Source organism: Ciconia boyciana, chromosome 30, assembly GCF_034638445.1.
Source record: "Ciconia boyciana chromosome 30, ASM3463844v1, whole genome shotgun sequence".
Taxonomy (NCBI): Eukaryota; Metazoa; Chordata; class Aves; order Ciconiiformes; family Ciconiidae; genus Ciconia; species Ciconia boyciana.
This window is the reverse complement of record NC_132963.1, coordinates 380,616-401,584: the sequence shown is the minus strand read 5'-3', so window position 1 is coordinate 401,584 and position 20,969 is coordinate 380,616. Positions and strand designations below refer to the sequence as shown.

Sequence of the window (20,969 nt, the reverse complement as noted above, 5' to 3'; positions counted from 1 at the left end):
ATTGGCTTCTTCACAGGTATCCGCAGCTGTTTAAGCATCCGTAATGGTGTCTGCATCTGCCAGGGTATCTCACTCTGGAAAGGCACCTGCATCGGCAATGCTCTTGGCATTGGTTTCTGCATCTGCAGTGTTATGAGGAATGGAGTGTGCGTCTGCAAAGATATCTGCAATGATGCCTGCAGTGGTATTTGCTTCTGCAGTGCCATTTCAGTGGTGCTTGCATCTGGAGTGGCATCTGCGCCTGCAAAGGCAGCTGCAGTGGTATCTGCATCGGGAGTGGTATCTTCAATGGCATCTGCAGTGGTATCTTCAGTAGCACCTTATCTGTGTTTATTGGTATCTGTAGTGGAATCTGTAGGTGCAATGGTACCTGTAGGTGCAACAGTATCTGTAACTCCCACTGTACCTGTATGGGCAACTGTGTCTGTATGTGTTTCGGTATCTATAGTTCTTTCTCTGCCTGTATCTCTGTGTGTAATTGTGTCCACCTCTGGAATCATACCTGTGCCCGTCATTGTATTTCTATCTCTCCAGGTACTCAATGCCTTCTTTGCCTCAGTCTTTAATAGTAAGACCAGTTGTTCTTGCCATACGCAGCCCCCTGAGCTGCAAGACAGGGATGTGGAGCAGAATGAAGCCCCCATAATCCAAGGGGAAATGGTTAGCGACCTGCTACACCACTTACACACACACAAGTCTATGGGGCCAGATGGGACCCACCCAAGGTACTGAGGGAGCTGGTGGAAGTGCTCACCAAGCCACTCTCAATCATTTACCAGCAGTCCTGGCTAACCAGGGAGGTCCCCGTTGACTGGAGGTTAGCAGATGTGACGCCCATCTACAAGAAGGGCCGGAAGGAGGATCTGGGGAACTACAGGCCTGTCAGTGTGACCTCAGTGCTGGGGAAGGTTATGGAGCACATCATCTTGAGCACCATCACGCATCACATACAGGACAACCAGGTGATCGGGCCCAGTCAGCATGGGTTTATGAAAGGCAGGTCCTACTTGACTAACCTGATCTCCTTCTCTGACAAGATGACCCGCTCAGTGGATGAGGGAAAGGCTGTGCATGTTGTCTCCTGAGACTTCAGTAAAGCCTGTGCCTGCGGGATGCTCAGCCATGGGGTGAGAACACGTAGGGAAGGGCTGGACTGCTTTCACGGGGCAGTGTTTAGCTCCAGTCGTGTGAAAGCATGCTGTCAGAGCTCTCTGCCTTGATGACACTAAGGATATCAGTGCTCTCCCCTCGTCCTCATCCTGCAGTGTTTTGGCTGAGGCATAAACATGAACTGGAGAGAGACGGTTGTACTCCCTCACGCACACCTCCTCTCCCTGCAGCTGAAGGCGAACAGACCAGATCTTTGGGGGTGTGTTGTTTTATTAGAATCATATCAGAGCTATTAGAGGAGCTGTGTAGAGGGAATGTCGGAGTCCAAAAGTGGGAGCAGGTGCCTGGGGCTTGATCAGTGTCACCTGGAAGGGGAAAAGTGAGGAAAAAAGGGTGACCATGGTGCCTTGTTCTCAAGAAGAGTTGTCTTCAGTGAAGGCCGTCTGGCATAACAAGTTGCTGTATGTGCATTTGCCCTTTGTTGTGCATTGCTGCAGGCATGTCTGGGCAGTTTTACCTAACTCCCCCTGTCCCAGTGGCACGCTTGTTGGAAACCTCCTGCGTGAACAGGACATTTCTAATGGTCTGTTGCTGGTAGTGACTGGCATTTCTCCCCTTTTTGGGGAGGAATATAAAGGCAAGAGAGAAAGACTTTGGGGTGGGTAAAATGCATCCCTCAAGTGTTTTCAGAAGGCCACTCAACAGCAAAGATCTTGTGTTTGACGCAAAATGGAGTGACATGGCCAGTCCACCTGGCAGGGCAAGGTCATGGCTGGAGCTGAGCTGGCACTGGAACTTGCTCCAAGTCCAGAGGCCTTCTAGCTCCAGCCACATGTTGCTAGATGCCCCTGCCCTCCCAGCTGACCCCAGTGCATGAGAAATGTCCCCTCTTGGGTCTGCTTGTCCTGTCTGCAGCGGAGTGTCCTCCTGAGGAGCTTGTGATGTGTGAGCACGTATCAGCATTGAATGGCTGAGCTAGTGGAGAGGCAAAGAGATGTTCTTTGGCGTCTCTCTGCTGGGCTTTGGGCCAAGGCAAGGGAGCAGGCCTGCATCCTGCATTTTGTCACTCCAGTCAGGTGGTCTGGAGTTGTCAGAAGCCCTGTCAGAAGGGGGAGATGCTTAAGGGCTGGTTGTTGCAAAGCAGAGGAGGAGAGGCGGGCAGGCTGCCTTACCTTTCCCAGGCAGTAGTCTGCCGGCCCCGGCTTCACTGTTTTGTCGCCTCCAAGTCTACTTTTGGTTCCCATCGTGTACATGGGAGCCCGTTTTTTGTAGACGTCCAGTTCCACCTTGGGGAATGCAGCAGGACCTGGCGTCTGTAAGAGAGGCAAGGAGGTGGCTGGGTACAAAAGGCAGGTGTTGATGCTTGCCGCGTGCCCACGCGGGCTGTGCTAGTTGAGCTGGCTGGCCAGAGGAGTGGTGTGAGGGGCATGGAGCGATTGGAACAAGGGCACCTCCTGTTCCCCTGCAGAGAGGCAGATTTCCCAGAGGAGGAGGAGGGAGATTCCCATTGGTGCTGATGAGCTCTGCCCCACCAAAACTGTTAGTGTTGGACAGTGAGGCACAGCAGGTGTTGGTATGCTGTTAACAGCAAGAGAGCCAGGGGACCTGTGGCTTCCTGGGTTTTGCTGCTGGTGCAGGGCAGTGTGCGTTAAGAGAGGCTGCAGAAGGTGTGGGAGCCCTTCTGCCCTGAGGAGAGCAGCTGAGCTTCAGCTGCTGCCACGAGAGAGCAGAGAAGCGTAGCTCACCTTGGAGAGGTCTTCAGCAAAGCCCCTGTGCTTGCTCTTCCCTTTCAGGGAGTAGCACGGGCTGGCGTGGGTGTAGGCTGTGTTGGGTCCCACCAGCCTAGGCAGGGTGTAGGTGCCAGGACCTGGAAGGGGAATGGGAAGAGAGCGTGTGAGTCCTGTGGGGAGAGGGGCAGCAGCTGGGTGGGAGAGAAGCAGCCTGCTGCGAGGAGCAGGAAGGATGTCTTGTCCCTCCTCCCACTGCCTCTTTCTTCTGTCGCATGTGGTGTGTGTTGGCAGCTCCAAGCCTGAGTTGCCCGTTCTTCTGTGGGATGAGAGAAGTTGGTGCTCTGGGGCATCAAGCAAGCTTGTCAAGAGACCGTTGCGTCCTGCTGCGGAGGCTTTTCCCTAGGCCTGTTGAAAAAGCTGGGCAGCAGATTTTCCCTGGAGGACACGCAGGCTGCAAGTGTGTGTATTTCCCCACTTTCCCTTACCTGGAGTTTGGTCGGTTTTGACCGCCTTGTGCCGGAAGGCCATGGACTGCACCGGCGCGCATTTGTAGAGGTGTTTGTTGGCCTTGTCGGTGGAGTAGTCACCTAAGGCAGAGGAGAAGCGGAGAAAAGCAATGAAGCTGGGCACTTTTGCTCAAGCCAAAGAGGAAAGGTCAGGAGGAGGGGCTCAGCCTTGTTTGCTTTGTGTCTGGAAACCTCTGAAGCTCCTTCAGGGCGTGAGCTGATGGTTTTGTACCCCAGTAGCACAGGGCAAAAGTAAGGCGTGCTTGTGTTGCCTGAAAGAAGGGCTGGAGAAATGGTACTCACTTGGTCCAGGAGTGATCTCGGTCTTAATCTTGGGAAGTCCGCAGATGTGCTGTGCTGGAGCCACGTACTTCCCGTTCCTGGTGATGGAGGGCGGGACGTAGTACCGAGGACCCGGAGAGCAGCTGTCTGCGACGGGAGGCTTGGCCCCTCGAAAAGTGTAGGCAGGGGCTTTGGTTTTGGTGGGATTGTGAGCCAGGTAACCTAGGAAGAAAAGCCTATGAAGAAAAGGACACCTGCCTGCAACTGAATATTTAAAGTTAGTTTTAAGTGGAGTAGTTGGAGTTGCTGGCCTCAAGAAATTCCTTCCCATGTGATTTTTTCCTCCAAGACTGATACCAGCAGGCCAATACAATGGTACAATGACTTCCAGCAAGAACAATGTAGGCACTGTGCAATTAATCAGAAGATCACCAGAATGCTATTGTTATGAAGTATGAAACGCCGACACAGTTGCTAAGCTAACTGAAAGCAAATGGAAAGATCGCCTCTGTGATGTTTTGCTTTCCCGGAGCCCCGATGGGAAAGAAATGGAAACTTTACTGCTATTACCAAGGAGGAGAAGAAGAAGAATAGGAAGAGAAGATGAAGTCTGAGAGGAGAAGACGAAGAAGGAGAAGAAGAGGGGAAGAGAAGGAGGAGAAGACAAAGACGAGGAGAAGAAGAAGAGGAGAAGAAGAAAAGGGTGAGGTGGGAGCACCAAGTTTGTCGCGAAGACACAAATGAAGCTTGCTGCTGTGCACTCAGGGGTTAAGGCCCTGCTAAGGCCACCTCTGTGCTCAGCAGAGTCAAGCAGCTCTTTCCTGGGGCTTTCCCAGGAGCAGCCTGAGCCTTCCTCTGGCAGGCCTTGTGTCCTTGCTGCAGCTGAGAGCATGGAGGCTTGGAGCAAAGGGGAATGGAGCTGTGGCTGCTCGTCCCCTGGAGGCAGTGGATGTGCCGCCCCCGCCTTGCAATGGTGGTTTTACCTGTTGTCCCGGGGACTGAGTACTTGGGTCCCGGGCTGGTGAACTGGGCCATGATGGGGCCGCGTGGGCGATGAGGTCTCCAGGTGCCCACCCAGGCTCCGTCCATGGTGGAGGTGGCTACAAAGCCTACGGCGAGAGCAGGAGAGTTGCTGAGGGCCTTCCCTGACAGAGGCCCTCTGTGAAGCCTCCCCGGGAGGAGCAGCAGTGCTTCACCTTTCTCAGCCTTGGCCATCGCACTGCCTGTGGGTGAGCTTGTCGGCTGCGGCAGCTCTCGGTCGCAGAGCGCTGCGAGGGTGAGGGCAGGCAGCTATCGGGCAGGAGAGGTTGTGGTGTCAGCTGCCAGGCGGCCCTGTGGAGAGACTTTGGCTCGTCATGGAGACGCACTGTGACATCATACAGGCTCCTGGTGCCTGTCATATGTGCTGTTGCACCATACGGCTGATGGGGGAGCTGGGGATGTCCAGCTTGCAGGGCTAGACCTTCATGAGGTCTGCACAGCAGAAACATGCAGTGAGGGAAAACTGATGTGATTTTTGCATTTAATTTAGCAGCCTTATGTTCTTATACCTTTGGGCTCACATCATAATATGAATGTGAAGAAAATAAAGATATTCAGTGAGTACTCCTTGGTGCCGGCAGCTGGGTATTAGCAGGTGTCAAATGCTGTTTGGTATCTTGTTAGCTCCTGGAAGTTTGGAGTTCCTTAGATTTATGTTGTCTTTAGCACTTGGCAAGTATCTGAGTCTGCAAGAAAAAAAGGAGAACAATGTTTAGAAAAAGGTCAAAAATATATGTACATGAAAAAAAAAATCTGCTGAAGTTGAAGGAGATGCTAAACTTTTCTGATTATGAGTATTTGGATTGGCACCTGGTCTGAAATCTGCCACAGCAGTTTCTTGGGAAAACACAAGAAAAATCCATGGGAAAGGTAGCCACAGAAACTGCGGCCTCGGGAGTCTGTCCTGGTGCTCATAGCCATTTAGGAAAGAAACAAGGCTTGGAGCTAGGACTAGTTCCCAAGAGTAAAACGTTGCTAGAGGATTTTCCTTCTCCCTTCTTCTCTTTTGCCCATGCATCTGCGGCGTTGGAGGAAGCAGCATGAATGGGCCGTGTGTGCTGGCTGAGAGGAGGAAGTTTTACTTTATGGGATTGCTAAGGGAAGAGCAGATTCTCACAGCCAAATCCAGTTACTTCTGCTTCAGAAAGAAGGGCCCCATTCTCCCCTCGCTGACACCGCTCTGAATCCAGCACCCATTCAGGGAGGTTTTTACCAGTGTGGAGAGTCTCAGTCAAAATGCCTCCTAATGCACCCTTGCCTCTTCTCCATTTCCTCTGTACCTGTGCTACATGGGAAATCCCGAGCTGCTTTTGCACAGGGTGATCAGGCCATGGGAATCAATGGGAAATGCAGGAAGGAAGGGGTGTCCTTCAGCTGTGCTGGACAGTGTGGGACTGTCTGAGGAACAGGTGAGCAAAGAGGATGATCTGGAAGAAAATGTTAAAACTTTCCTAAGATAAAAGTATTTTTTCACAGTAATGTTCTTGCAGCTCATCAGCTTAGCCACATTTCCTCACTTTTTGCTCGTCCACTTGTCTAATTCTGTACTGCCAACAGTTCAGATATTATAGAATCATGGAATCATTGAGGTTGGAAAAGACCTCTACGCTCATCGAGTCCAACCGTAAAGCGAACAGTGCATTACGAAGCCGTGTCCCTAAGTGCCACATCTGCACGTCCTTTAAACACCTCCAGGAATGGTGACTCAACCACTTCCCTGGGCAGCCTGTTCCAGTCCTTAAGAACCCTGTCAGTGAAGAAATCTTTCCTACTATCTTGGGAAAAGAGACCGACACCCACCTGGCTACAACCGCCTGTCAGGAGGCTTCATCAGCACCTGGAAGGCAGTGGATCTCAAGTGAGGCAAGGGGCGCCCACCCCGATCCACAACGGTCCTGCTTGTGCACAGCCTGTGCAGGCCTCTCCCTGGGAGCTTGGACTTCTCTCGCCCAGGGCTCAGCCTGTAGCTCTTCCTCAGGAAAGCAGTCCCAGCACCTCCCGACATCATTCTTCGCAGGCACCAGTTCCTCAGCGGACATCAGACAGACAGACGCCTAGAACCAAACTTGCTGGGGAGGATGCTGCCCTGAGGCTTCTCCCTTTCTTGGAGGCTGATGTACCTGGACTGAACAACAGGCATAAGCCAAATAGTACTCACTGTCCTTGCACTAACGAACTCACGCGAGAGCCCAAAGCCAGATGCCTTCCCTGCTCTCACTCTCACCTGTCCAACAGCTCTAAATCTTCCCAAAGCAGATGAATGGGCCTAGCAGGGAAGGCATGAAGCCACACTCCAGCCAACCACACAGACCCCACACCAACCAAAGGCACGGGCAGAACCAAGCAAGAAACTCACAGGCCACCTTTGCACTGACTTTGAGCTAGAAGCACTGAGCTAGAACAGGGCGACAGCAACCACCACTGCCAAACACGGCCAAAACTGCCAATCACATTGCATTTTCACACGTGTCCTGATCAGACACTTCTGCCTTTCTCTCCTACATTGTACTCTTCAGTACAGGAATATGCACCTGGTTAATCTTCTCTTTAACAGGTTATTACATAATTCAGCTATCCAAGACAGAGAGGGAGTGAGAGAGAAAGAGAGAAATGCAGATGAACTAAACTACAAAATAACATCATTGACTACAAAGCAAAAGACCCAGAGACCAGCTGTTGGTTTTATAGGGACAAAAGCAGATGCAGGCAGAATACACAGAAGTGTTTCCAGGTGAAAACCTAGCACAAGACTAAAGATCCGTGATCGTACCCAGTATCACTAGAATGAAGAGGATGCTGTCAGAGCTGGTCTGACGTGTGCCAAGACATAAATAATAAATGCAAGTTGCTGCTTCCATCCAGCTTGAACATGTTAACTGCCATCCCTGTCCTTTTTCTGACTAGCCAGACAGCAAACCATCCCTGGAAGCCTCGTTCACTAGGCAGTTGTCTGACAAAGCGCTTTGTGACAAAAAGCAACAAGACAATTCAACAGGAGCAGAGGCTGCGCAAATTCAATGCTTGCCAACCGTCTTCTACAGAGCAGAAACGAAGGGGAACCCAGGACAAGTCAGAGGCCTTGCCAAGTGATGTTTAGTGCCACAGCAAGTCCACTGGCAGAAAACCTCTTGAGCTTCAGTGGGACTTGGGAAGGGATTTCTGAAAGCCTCTGTCCTCCACGGCTACCCCAGCAGCCAGCAGTGGAGCAGCGCTGCCCGGCTCCCCTCCTGCAGCTCTGCCAAGCAGAACAGCAGGCACAATGCAAAAGTCGTTCTCCATCAATGGCCCTGAGTGATCTGCATCAGAGATTCAAAAGAAGGAATAAGGCAATTAAACTACAAGCAGAAACACATCATTTACTCCCAAGGCAGAGCAGACAGCACGGTGTGTACTATCCCAAAGTACTCTAACCGTGAGAGACACGATTACCTCGAGCAGGGCAAGTTACAAACGTCTGAGGATGGCACCCCAGCTCTTCTCAAGGGTGGGCAGCCAGGTACCTGAGGTGCTGAAACAAGCAGCCAGAGAGCGCAGCGTGACCACGCTGGTGCCCAGCACCTTATGAGATGCACTGCTGGCACTGCTGCAGGGACAGGGCTTGTTTCCACTGGAGCAGATGCTGCTTTCAACAGCTTTCCACCCAATGGCACCCCCAAACAGGAAATAACCCTTAGACCTGCTACCATTGCCCAAACCCAGGAACAAACCCTCTATCCAGATGCACCCCACACCTGGCTGCCCTCCAACCTCCACCATTCTGGGATTCTGTGAAAGGTGGCCTTGCATGTGTTGACAGGGACCTTGTCGATCGCAGGCACGCCTAAAGTGGCGAGCACAGGAACAGGAACGGGGCCACCTGCATGGGGATGTGGACAGCACTAAGAGGGGGGACTAGGATGTACGGAGCAAGGGGGTGGGGACCTGGAAAATCTTGGGGTTTGGGGACATTACAAGCATGTGACGGGGTGGCACCAAGCACAGAGATGGGGACCTCATTGAGGGTGGAGTTGGTGACAGTGCTGAGCATGTGTACTGGTTTTGGATGGGATAGAGTTAACTTTCTTCATCATAGCTGCCCTGGTTTCAGCTGGGATAGCATTAATTTTCTTTCTAGTAGCTGGTATAGTGCTGTGGTTTGGATTTAGGATGAGAATAATATTGGTAACACACTAGTGTTTTAGTTGTTGCTAAGTAATGTTTACACTGTTCAAGGACTTCTCAGCTTCCCGTGCTCTGCCAGGTGCACAAGAAGCTGAGAGGGGGGCACAGCCACAGAGGCCAAAGGGCTATTCCATACCATATGCCATCATGCTCAGTATATAAGCTGGGGGGAGTTGCCCAGGGGGCAGCGATTGCTTCTCAGGGATGGCTGGGCTTTTGTCTGTGGCACAATCCCCTAATTGTGCAGTTGTGTCTGTCTCTGGAATTGTATTTATTTTGTGCCTCTATCTGCAACTCTATTGGCAACTCAGTGTGAACTCGTGTCTGTAATTCTATCAATCTGTGTGATGGCACCAGTACCTGTATTTCTGATGGTGCCAATATCTGTGTGTCTAATGGCATCGGGACCTGTAACTGTATCTGCACTGCCAAATTATCTGCAATGGTGTGTGCAATGCTAACTCCTTCTGCAGTGCCATCTGGAATAGTATTCGTGTCTGCAAAGGGATCTGCATCTGCAGTGCCATTTGCAATGCTAAGAGTGCCTGCAGGGGCCCCTGCATCTTCAGTGATACCTGCATCTGCAGTGGCCTCTGCCTCTCCTCTTGTACCCGCACCTGACTTTGCATCAGCAATGCTCTCTGCAGGGGTTTCTACAGTGGTATCTGCAGCTGCAGCAGTATCCGCATCAGAAATGTGACTGCATCTCCAATGGTATTGGCTTTGGTGTCTGCATCTGCAACGTTATCAGGAATGGTATGTGCTTCTGCAAAGGTCTGCGTAATGGTTTTTACAATGGTATGTGCATCGACAACGCCATCTGCCATGGTGTCTGCATCTGAGATGGCATCTACCTCAGCAATGCTATCTGCATCTGCTATGGCATCAGCAATGCTATCTGCATCATCAGTAGCATCCGCAATGACCACTTGCGGTGCAATGGTGTCTAATGGTTCCTCTGTCTGTCACGGGACCTCAGTCGGTAATGGTGTCACTTGCTGTATCTGCTGCTTTTGGTGTCATTGAAAGTGCACTTGCACCTGTGACTGTACTTGTATCCTGAATTGTACGTGCAATTGTACCTGCATCTGGAATTGTATCTGTTTTGTGCCTGTAGCTGCACTTGTATCGGCAATTCAATGCGAGTCCGTGCCTGTAATGATACTGGTCTCTGTGATGATACTGGTACCAGTATATTTGATGGTGCCAGTACCTGTGTCTCTAATGGTATCTGTATCTGTACCCATAACTGTACCTGTAACTGTATCTGCATTGCTGATGGTATCTGTATCTGCACATGTACTTGCAACGGTTTCTGTAGGCGCACATGTAATTCCCTCTCTAGCTGAAATAGTAACCGCAAGGGTATCTGTGATGGTATCTGTACCACTAAGGGTCTCAGTACCTGTGTGACTGTCTGTAATGCTATCGCCTTGTGTGTACTGGCACTGGGATCTGTAACAGTACCGGCAGTGGCATCTGCAAGGGTGTTGGTGTCTGTATCGGTATGTGTAATGCTATCGAGAGCTGCAGTGGGATCAGCATCTCCAATGGCCTCTGCACCTGCAATGGTATCTGTGTCTGCAGTGCCATCTGCAATGGTTTCTTCAAGTGCAGCGGTACCTGCCTCTGCAGCGTTATTTGCTTTGCCAACGGCACCTGCAGGGTTATCAGCAGTGGTTTGTTCATCTGAAATGGTGCCTGCAACAGTGTTTGAATCTGCAACGGCATCTGCAAGGCATCTGCATCTGGAATGCTAGCTGTGCCTCTGTACTGTCATCTGCAGCTCTCCAGTGCAGATGCCATTGCAGGTGCAGATGCCATTGCAGATGCAAAGACAATTGCAGGTGACGTTGTGGGTGGAGATGCTATTGAAGATGCAGGTGCCATTGCAGGTGCCACTGCAGATGCAGAAACCATTACAGCACCACTGGAGATGCAGATGCCATGTCAGACACCACTGCAGATGACGATGCCGTTGCAGAGGCAGGTACCTTTGCAGACACCGTTGCAGACGGAGATGCCGTTGAAGATTCTTTTCAGGATATGGGCATCGATGCCACTGGAGATGGCCTTGCAGATGGAAGTACAGTTTCAGCTGCAATTGCCTTTCGAGTTGCTCTTGAAGATGCTGAAGCCATTACAGACACCCAATTCAGATGCAGAGACTCCCTGGACCTTCAATGGTATGTCTATCACTACCTGTACGTGTAATGGCACCTCTCTCTGTAATGGGTTCCCCTCTCAGGAATGAGATTGGTGTCTGTATCTGATCTGTAGGTGTAATGGAATGGGTACTCGTGTCTGTGGCTCTTCCTGTGGCTGTAATTGCATGTGTAATTCTGTCTGTATCTATGACTGCACCTGCAATGGTATGTGTAATGGTGCCTGGGACTGTACTTGTATCTCTGATGGTAGGTGTTTTCTGGCTGTAGCTGCCCTTGTATCTGCCATTGCACCTGCAATGGAATGGGTATCTTCCTCGTGGTATTGCTGTCTGGCTGTGTCTGAAAAGGCATTGTCAAGGATATCTGCAATGGCATCTGCAGCTGCAATGCTATCTGCAGCTGCAAAGGGATCTGCATCTGCAGTGGCATTTGTCATGCTGTGAGTGTCTGCATCGGCCTCTGCATCTTCAGTGGTATCAGCATCTGAAATGGCCTCTGCCTCTCCTCTTGTGCCTGCACCTGACTTTGCATCAGCAATGCTCTCTGGGCAGAAGGGCGAGGGGCAGAGCACAGCTGGAGCCAGAGGAGCCCAGCTGAGCTGGGGCTGCCTGGCTCCTCACGGGATGGAGGGAGGGAAGGGTGTGGGGAGGGATGGCCATGACTTGTTCTGGGAATGCTGCCTCAGACCCCAGCCAGAACTAGGGCCGTGCCTCCCCACCACCTCTTGCCTAAACTTCTGCCCTCCTGTTACAGCTGCTTCTTGCCACCAACTGGTTCCCAAGGCTGGGCCTGGCCAGAGGAGGGAGGAGAGTTGGGGTTGCCCTTTTTGGCTCATCAGGCTGGAGAATGACATCCTTAGCTGCATCACAAGGGCAGACACGGAGAGAGGGATGATACTGGCACAGAGAGTCTGGAGAGATGTTTGAGCTCAAGATCTGCAGGCAAGACTAAGTCAAGCCCTGCCTCTGGAGACTCTGCTTCCCAGACCACCATGGGATGGAAGGGGACCCTCTGCTGATGCACTCTCATGGACAGATGTCCCCACCACCGACAGACAGAGCTCCTCCAAGGGTCACGCCGGGTGCTGCAATAGGAGGCAGAGGCAGGCACTAAGCAGGAGCTGGGCTTGAGGGATGGTTCCTCTCCCCAGGGTGATATGCCAGCCAAGGAACCTTCTCCAACGGCACTGGACAGACCATGGAGGCAAACTGCATGTGGCCAGGCTTAGCATTGACCTCAGCACGGGCTGAATCACAGACCTCCTGGTGCTGAAGTCTCCTTGAGGGATATCTGCTGCAGGGAACGTGCCTTCCCACACTTTACCCTCGGCACTTCCCAGAAGGACCATTTCCTCACTGGGATCTAATAACACAGAGAACGCTGAGTGCTGACCATGGCTGCCCTTTCCCCAGGGCCTCCCTAACCTCCCTGTGCCTCAGGCTGTAGACAAAAGGGGGTTGTCCAAGGGCGTGATGGTGTAGAAGAAGAAGAAGACGACCACTTTGCTGAGCTGCCTTAGCGGGTCTGTTCTGGGCAGCAGGCAGACAAGGATGTGGGTGACACAAACAACAGTGATGATGGTGAGGTCGGAGGGTGACGTGACCCTGACCCGAAGACCTTTGAACACCCAGAGGTCACCGACCCACATCACCATCAACCTGAATGGGCACCAGGCTGTGCTGAGCTGTGCTGAGCTGTGCTGCACGGATCTCCTGGCCAGAGGATAAACTCAGCCACCTCATTGCACCAGAGGAGCCTGCAGGCAGGGGAGGCACCTCAGCTCCCAGGATGCTGTGGGGTGAGGGACTGCAGTTCAGAGTATGCTGCTGGGTGAAAGACTACGCTCCCAGCATGCCACAGGCCCATGTCTGCCTGCCTTTTCATCTGTTGATGTTCATGTAGAAATCTTGCCTCTGTCCCTTCATGTCCCTCCCCAGATCAACTCCAGGTCAGCCTTGGCTTTCCTAGCCCTATCCCTCACCATCAGACAGCAGCTCTTGACTTCTCCTGGGTCACCTCCCTCTGTCCCCACCTCTTGTACCTTCCTTTCCATGCCTGAGCTCAGTGAGGAGCTCCTCACTCAGCCATGCTGGCCTCCTGCTGCCGTGGCTTGATTTCCTCCTTGGCAGGAGGGACCTTTCTTGAGCTTGGAGGAGGTGGTCCGTGAATATCAAGTAGCTCTCCAGGACCCCTCTTCTCCCCAAGGCCATATCCCATGGGATTCTTCCAAACCTATCTTGGATGTGCAGGAGTGGGGCTGCACGTTTTCAAGCTGTGGGCTATGTGTGGAATTTTTTCCCTCCTGCACCTATGAGCAGTACTGGGATCACACATGCTGTGTGCATAATCCCTTTAGACACATCCATCCCCAGGCACAAACCAGTCAGTCCAGCTGGGAACAGCCCCAGAGCTCTTTATTTTGTATTTATAGGGGGATCACGGCAGCTGAGAAGCCTCCCAGCCCCTTTGCTAACAGCCACTGCCACAGCCGTCGCTCCCGCCACCTTCCCCTCTGCTGCGGTACCAGCATCTAGTGCTAGGGAGGAAGAAAGAGAAGCGTGTGATCATATGGACAGGGAGAAGGCAGAGAAATCCTGCAGGCGTAGCTCAGGCCACCTGTGATGGGATCTGCTTGAGATGAAGCCTCAACATGTCTGTGAAGTGGGAGAGGCCCCTGAGGGCCAAGGCCATGAGAAGGTCCCAGGTGCAGCTGATCAGCCTGGGGCTGAGTCAGGCTGGGCCAAGACCTTGAGTGTCCCCTACAGGTGTCCCCCCTCGGGGCAAGGTGTCTTGGCCCAGGGCTCTGCAAGGGCAGGACAAGCTCTCTGGTTTGGAAAGGGGAGAGCCAGCCATCAGAGGATCCCTCTGTCTTCAGCCAGGACTTGCACATCCCACATGGAAAGCCAATTCTGGGTGCCCAGGCAGTCCCCTTGGGTGTCAGGGAGGTCCAGCCCAAAGGCAGCCTCCAGAACCTGCTTCTGTCTCGCGAGGGCTGTCAGAGCAATGCCCTCTTTCCCCCAGGGCTGCCCTCAGTGGAGGGATGGGCCTTGCAGCCGGGGGAAGCACCATCCCTTTTTGGAGATAGTTACCAGGGGAGCTGCCTCTGCTGCTCTTGATGCCGCCTCTTGTTCTCAGCGACGTTCCTGTATATTTCCCTCCGTGCTTGATGCGGCTCCAGCCTTCTGAGGACCTGGACCGCTCGTGGGGAAAGGTGGCTGCAACAACAAGGAAACATCATCCCTCAGCCTGTGCCAGAGACCCCTTCTGCCGCTCCCCTCGTCCAGCCCCTGCACCCACCCGATCCCCTGTGTACCCACCCTTCCACCCTGTGGTGAGTTTTGGGCCTCAGCTGTGGGGGTAACCCAGGTCATGCCCGTGTTAGGAGACATCAGAGGGCGTCCTATGCAAGGCCAGGATGCAGGGACGGGGGTCCTGGACATCTCTGCAGGGTCACGGCTGCTCAACTGGCCCAGGCTGTGGCCAGAGCTGGTGCGCACTTACTCAGGCTGGAGTCTGTCCAGCTGGGCTGCTGCTGCCATCTCCTCTGCTGGGAGAGGGTGTTCAGCCTTCCTCCACCTCTTGTTGACCTCCTTTCTCCTGGGCTGGGCTGGAGGGTGGGGAGTCCTAGTGCCTCCAGGCCCGAATGCCTGCCAAGGAGGAGATGCTCTCAGCAAACCAGACGAAACAGAGGTGCTGATTCCCAGAGGACCTCTTGAAAGGAGCCTGCAGCAGGACCTGGGAGCCGGGAGACTCAGCACCGCATGCCCGTCATCACGGCTGATGGCTGCTTTTGCCCCTCAGATCCTGCTGCCAGTCTCTCCCTGACAGGGATGAGCAGGCAAACCCCTGCCCTGCAGCTGGGTGTCAGTCCCGCTCCCACCCCCTGGAGACCTGCCGCCCCCGGTGCCCCGACAGAGAGGGTCGCTGCTGTTCTCGGCGGTGTCAATCACTGCCCGTACCTGGGGCGGCTGTCGGTCCTCCCCTGCAGACCAGGCTTCCCACACTGCCCATTCTGCCTTTGCTTGCTCCAGCCGCTCTTGCCACTTGGGCTTCACTTGCTCCCACTCTGCAGACAGCTGCCAGACCTCCTGGAGGGGATGGAAACACAGCCGCAGGCAGGATTAGTCTCAGCTCCTGGAGGGGCTTGCTTTGGTTCTGACCTTCATTGGTGCCCCTTGCCTCAGGCGATCGGTCGGCAGCGCTCTGCCCCTTTCAGGATGGCTCTCTGCACAAAGAGGCTTTTGCCGAGTCTCAAACAGCATGGTAGTTGCAGCAAGGCAGCGCACGTACCTGCAACGCTCTCCTGCAGCCTTCAGAGGATGGGAGTGCAGCGGTGGGCCTGGCTGGAGGAGCTGGCTCCTGCCTGCCTGCCTCCTTCATCCTGGGGGAGCTGCCTGGACATGGCGGGAGCACACTGCAAAGAGACACCAGGAGGAGTCGGCATGAGCATGGGGCAGGTTGGTCTCCCATTTTCGTCTGGTATCAAAGCTCCCCCGGCTGGCAGAAGAAGCGGGGCAGGTGGGGCTGTTTCCCATGGCACAGGGGAGCCTTTCCTGAGCCCCATCAGATGCATGGGAGAGGAGGGCCCCTCAGGTCTGTTGTAAGGGCAAGCAAAGTGCTGTGGGGTGCACTCAACATCCTCTGCCTTCCCCACTACGGGGCCTGCAATGGGGGAAACAAGCTCGTAAAAACCGTGGGGCATGTGGCAGGGACCTTCCCGAGTCCCTACAGCCGGACTGTCCAAAGGGGATGTCTCTCCTACATGGGTGCAAGGATCCCTTTCTTCCCTTCCCACAAGGGTCTCACCTGGCAGAAGACTTCTTCCGTGTGCCTTGCTGCCTCGTGCCTGGCCCCTGGCTTGGCAGCATGGGGAGGGAAAACTTTGCCCGCCTCTGCAGCAGCTTGTCAGGAAGCCCCTGTGCACCTGGGAAAGGAGGAAGCTCTTCAGAGCAGCCCCGTGGGGAGTGCGTTTTAGTGGGGCTGTGGTCACCCAGCGTGGGGCAGGGCCCCACCTGGACAGCAGGGACCCGTTCCCGTATGTCTTCTGAGCTTGTGACTTTCTGCAGCCTTCTTGTGCCAGGTGGAGAAAGCCTCGGCCACCGCTCTGCTGAACACAATGAACCGAAACCTGGAGAGCAAATGATGACACAGGCTTGAAGAAGGGTGACCCCCTACCCTCTGCAGCTTCCCCGCACTAACCCTCCTGACTGTCGTGCGAGGCATGGCATCCCTTTTCCTTTGTGGCCATGCACAGGGTTTACTGGCAATCTCCCCCCAACACCAGAAAATGGAGCTTGAAGTCCTCTCCGTGTGCACTCGGTTCTCTCTGATGGGAATGACGGCAGGCTGGGCGTGAGAAACACAATCACGACGCCCGGTCACTCCAGGAGAATACATGCGTATTCCCAACTCAGCATTAGTTAACCAGAAACCAGTCACTTCAGGATTGATCCCTGACTCGATGCCGAGTGTCGAGCCCCGACAACGTGCACTGCTGAGCAGGAACTGGAAAGCCGCCCGCTCGGTCGGTCAAGGGCCGCAGAGGAAACGCACTCACCTCGGGAACGCCTCGGCAGGAGCAGCCTGCATCCCCTGAGCCGTGGTTGCTCCACCGCAGACAGCTGCAGCTGGCATCCACAGCCTCTGCAAAGTGACCCAGAGCTGTTAGAAGGTTTCCAAGGCAGTCTTCTCTTGGCTCCCAAAGGAAGCAGAGCTGTCTCCTGCTCCAAAGGAAAGGCACTTCTCCAAAGCCCTCTTCCAAATCCTCCTTTCATGAACATTAGCCCTTGCTCTGCTCTGGAGAAGCTGCACAGCAAACACTGAGACTGCGCAATAACACTGCCGGGCTTTTTTTAGGGCAAGGACCCAGAAACTCAGAAGAAACTTTCTTTGTAATGGAGGAGTCAGTGGGGGTGAGCATAGGGAAAGGCGTTTGGCCGGCCTGCCACGTCCAGGCTGGCCAATGGTGATTGGGTTGCTCCCCCTTCAATAGGCTTCCCAAAGACATTGAAGCAGCCCTCAAAACCTCAGCAACTCACAGTGTGCAGCAGTGCAATCCGGCTGGCCTTGCTCTCCAGCCCTGTGACGCAGTCGTAATAAAACCGCATGCACAGGACATCGTCTTTGCAGGACAAAACGCCAATGTCCTTGAAGGCGAAGGCGAGGCGCTGCCTGTTCCTCAGCTGGAAGGAGTACAAGAGTATGGTCTCTTGCACACAGTCCTCCACCACGTGCCGCGGGAAGGAGGTGACTTGCGATAGCCACTTGTAGTTCAGCGGCTTGATCTTGACATTGTCTGCAAGGAGGAGGAACATCATCAGTGCCACAGCAGGCCAAATTTCCATGGAAGATTCATAACAAAAAGGCATCAAAATGTGGTTTATAAAAACAGCTCTTGGGGAGTGGTTTGTTTTAGAGGAGCTCAAGCCTTCCCCCGACCTTTGGAGGCAATTCCCTACTTCTCCCAGCCCTTTCCAAAGAGCAGCAAGCACGGACCCCAGCCCAAGACACGGGGGAGGAAAGCGGAGGGTGGCCGCTGCCTTCTCACCAGGGATAACCACTGTGGGGAACGCGAGCTCCTGCACACATAACACATCAATGTCCAGCCGGAAGACGGGTCTTCGAACCACATGCGCCTCTTCTTCGCCGAGGAATCGCTCTTGGAGCATAGCGAAGGTCCCGAGTCCTGTGACCACGACACCCTGCCCAGGAAAAAGACAAAAAGGCTGATGAGTGGGTATTTTAGAGATGGGAAAAGTGAAAGCTTTGGAAAAGGCCCCTGTTCTGCATATGTTTTCTTCCCCTCCTCAAAATATTGGCTAGCATCCCGTGGATAGAGAAGATTCCAGGCATTTCCAGCACAAGGAATACCTATGGGACTGGTTCCCAGGGATTATCCTTGGCACGGACCCAGCATAATGCCCAGGCTCTCTGCTTGGTCTCTCCACTCTGACCATAGGGAAGGGTGAAGCCCTATCAGGTGCCAAATGCTTTCTCAGACTACATCTGGACTTGCTTTCTCTCCTGGTTGACCAAGAAGCAGCTCTGGGCACACAGGCTTATCTTGGCGTGCTGCCATGATGCTGAGGGAGGGATTGCTCCCCGGGGTCCAGGCTCTCTCTCCAGGGCAAAGGAGGGCCGAGATGACAGCCCACCTTGTCCAGCTTCAGCTGTCCCAGGATGTACGCAGACACAGCATCCCAGATAGCCACAACCTCTGGAAAGCAAGGGAAAGAGGTGTCAGGCTGCGGGCCAGCGAGCTCACAGACCCTTGCCAAGCTCCTCACCCAGGGGGTGACAGATGCAGGTGTCCACAAACAGCTCAGACAAACACTGCCATGGCTGCGGAGATGAGCTGTGCCCCAGTTTCAGCCAGCCAGCCTTACTCTGCTCCCAGGGCAGGGCTGGGGCAGAAATGGGGATGTGGGAAGGGTTCAGGACCAGGGCTGTGGCCATCTAACCCCCAGAAAGGGATTGGCACCCCAGAGCCCAGGGCATGAACCCGGTGGCACAAGAGGATCCCATGGGAAGGAACAGAGGTTCTCCCAAAGGAGACTAGTCCAAGGGAAAGGGCTGATTTACAGCAGAGACATTTCCAGCTGGCTCGTGAGAGCCCTGTGGGAGCTGAAGGACACCTCAGCCCCGGGGATGCAGGACCCCTTTTCATCCCAGAGCCAGAACGCCACGAGGTACCAGCTCCCAGGGAAAGCTGGTCCTGCATGGCCCCCCTCGCGAGGGGACTGAGCCATTCCCATGGGAGCCTTGTGGCTCAGGGCAGCCCCAGCACCATGACCCAGGAGTCCTGGTTGCCACATTGTCCCCCAAGCCCGGTGGGAGCCTTGGTCAGGCTCTCGCAGCAGCCCCCAGCCCTGTCCAGCCACCCCCACAGCCCAGCAGCTGCAGCTTTTGACAGTGGATAGCTCCGCTGCGACCCCTCGGGAAGGAGCTCCCCAAACCCTTACCCTTGGTGGAGAGTTGCAGGAGCGTGGGGAACAAGCTGCTCAGCTCCAAGCTGATGGCCACAGTGCAGCAGCCTTCCATCGCGATTGCTGCTTGCCCTCAGCTCAGGGAAAGGGATGCTCTTTGCAGCTCCTCGCCCAAAACTCCTCTCTGACGTGCCCCTGCTCTGCCTGTCAGCAAGGGTCCTGCCTGTCAGCGAGGGTCCCCCAGCGCAGCCCCGCTGCCTCCCGACCCTGCTCCTGGCTGTGGAGCAGCTCCGAAGGGCAGCAGTCGGGAGTCCCCGAGCAGTGCCCAGCAGTACCCAGGCCTCGCCGGGAAGTGCCGTCACCGCCGCGGTGCTGGGGAGACCTCCCTGTGATGTGGGGCATCCCCCTGTGACATCAGCCCGCATCATTTGAAGGTGCATTATGACACCAGCAGGGAGCCAGCATAACTGGGGAGGGAGGAGATGGATTTCCCCTCTTGTCCTGGGAAACAGTCATCCCATTTCTCCCCAGTCCTCTTCCAAAAACCCTGTCTGCCCCCTGCACCAACATGTCTCTGCTACTGGGAGCCCGTCCGGGCAGGTGGGGTTTGGGGGCTGGCTGCGTTTGGGTAGTTACAAGAGATGGGATCGAAGGATCCCATCAGCAGGATGGCTGTGGGATGCAACAGCCCCTCCGTTGTGCCCAAACACTCCTCTCTGCTGCATGTCGCCTGCGTGGTAGGAGTAGGATGGGCTTTCTTGCCCTGGTTTTGGCAGGGATGGAGTTAATTTTCTCCATAGCAGCCCATATGGTGCCGTGTGTTGGATTTGTGACCAGAACAGTCCTGGTTTCACCCCGATGCTTTAGTTATCACTCAACAGTGCTTGCACAGCATCAAGGCCTTCTCTGTTTCTCACGCTAATCCACCAGCAACTAGGCTGGGATGGGCAAGAGGCTGGGAGGGGACACAGCCAGGACCACTGACCCAACTGACCAAAGGGATATCCCACACCACATGACGTCATGCTCAGCAATAAAAGTTGGGGAAAGAACGAGCAAGGTGTTTGTGGGGTGTTTGTTTGTGTCTATTGTATTTGTCTCTCCAAGTTACCATTATGCGTGATGAAGCCTTGAACACACTGACTAGTGAAAGGTTCAGTTGCCCTAAATTTTGGCATCTGCTGTCATTTCAATTGACCAAAGGCATTGCCCAACAACCTCCAAGAAGATGCCTCCAGATGTTGCCCGGTCTCAGAAAATTGCTCCAGTAGAGCTTGCAGTTCCCTGCACATGTCTTGGGCCATCTCTAGGACCTCACATGTCACCAGGTGTTGGTGTCTGAGCAGCTCACTGCTGCCCTCCATCTCCAGGAATTAGCATCAGAGCTGAGACAAGGAGCTCACATGCAGGTGGCCATTTTGTGCACACCTGAACTGAGGCAAGAGGAATCCCACCTCCTTTGATGGATTTAGATCCTAGATTGTGGTGTGCATGGGAGGGACCCAAGTCCCTTTCTGGGCCCAGGACTAAAAACACAGGAGGAGGTGCCTCCATTGACTCAGCTGAATCCCTTCCCTCTGCAGGGGTAAAGGAGATCCCTCCCTGGCACTGTCCGGGTGTCCTGCCTAACGATGGGCCAAGGAAAGGCAATGTTCCTGCCCAGTTTTTTCCTGATAGGAGAAATGGCACTGCTGGAAAGAAGTCTGTCTCCCTGGCTGAGGAAGGGAACCTCAGTGATTCCTTCAGCCTGTTTCACAGCAGGTTCCCCTGGAGCCCCAGGGACACCTGAAGGGAGCCCAGAGGGGCAAGAAAAAGTGACGCCTTGGGCTGGTCCTTGTGCTGAGCTGGGCTGGGCTCCTGGGACAGAGGGAGCTCCTGGCAACTGGGCAGCGCTGCAGTGACACAGCTCTGCCCAGGAGCAGCTCCTCCGCAAAGCACAGCAGCCACAAAGCCTGACCCTGAGCCCGCAGTCCCCGAGATGTGCCCCTTCCCCACTGCCATGTCTGTGTGCTCTGCTCCCCCCAGTCAGCCTCAGGGGACACCCCA

General features: G+C 54.3%; 2 protein-coding genes across 2 annotated transcripts; both read right to left on the bottom strand.

Moving 5' to 3' along the window:
* Positions 1 to 1,388: 1,388 nt before the first annotated feature.
* Positions 1,389 to 4,723, bottom strand: LOC140645035 (ciliary microtubule associated protein 1A-like). The gene is made up of 6 exons (XM_072848265.1): positions 4,612 to 4,723; positions 3,650 to 3,850; positions 3,326 to 3,427; positions 2,856 to 2,977; positions 2,283 to 2,423; positions 1,389 to 1,475 (listed from the first exon to the last, which is right to left on the bottom strand). The coding sequence occupies exons 1-6, from the start codon at positions 4,715 to 4,717 to the stop codon at positions 1,389 to 1,391; spliced, it is 759 nt and encodes a 252-aa protein (XP_072704366.1). The 5' UTR covers positions 4,718 to 4,723.
* Positions 4,724 to 15,984: 11,261 nt separating this feature from the next.
* Positions 15,985 to 19,038, bottom strand: LOC140644966 (coiled-coil domain-containing protein 81-like). Its single transcript, XM_072848155.1, has 6 exons — positions 18,960 to 19,038; positions 18,153 to 18,214; positions 17,546 to 17,699; positions 17,037 to 17,293; positions 16,556 to 16,641; positions 15,985 to 16,126 (listed from the first exon to the last, which is right to left on the bottom strand). Exons 1-6 carry the CDS (start codon positions 19,036 to 19,038, stop codon positions 15,985 to 15,987), a joined length of 780 nt encoding a protein of 259 aa, XP_072704256.1.
* Positions 19,039 to 20,969: the final 1,931 nt, after the last annotated feature.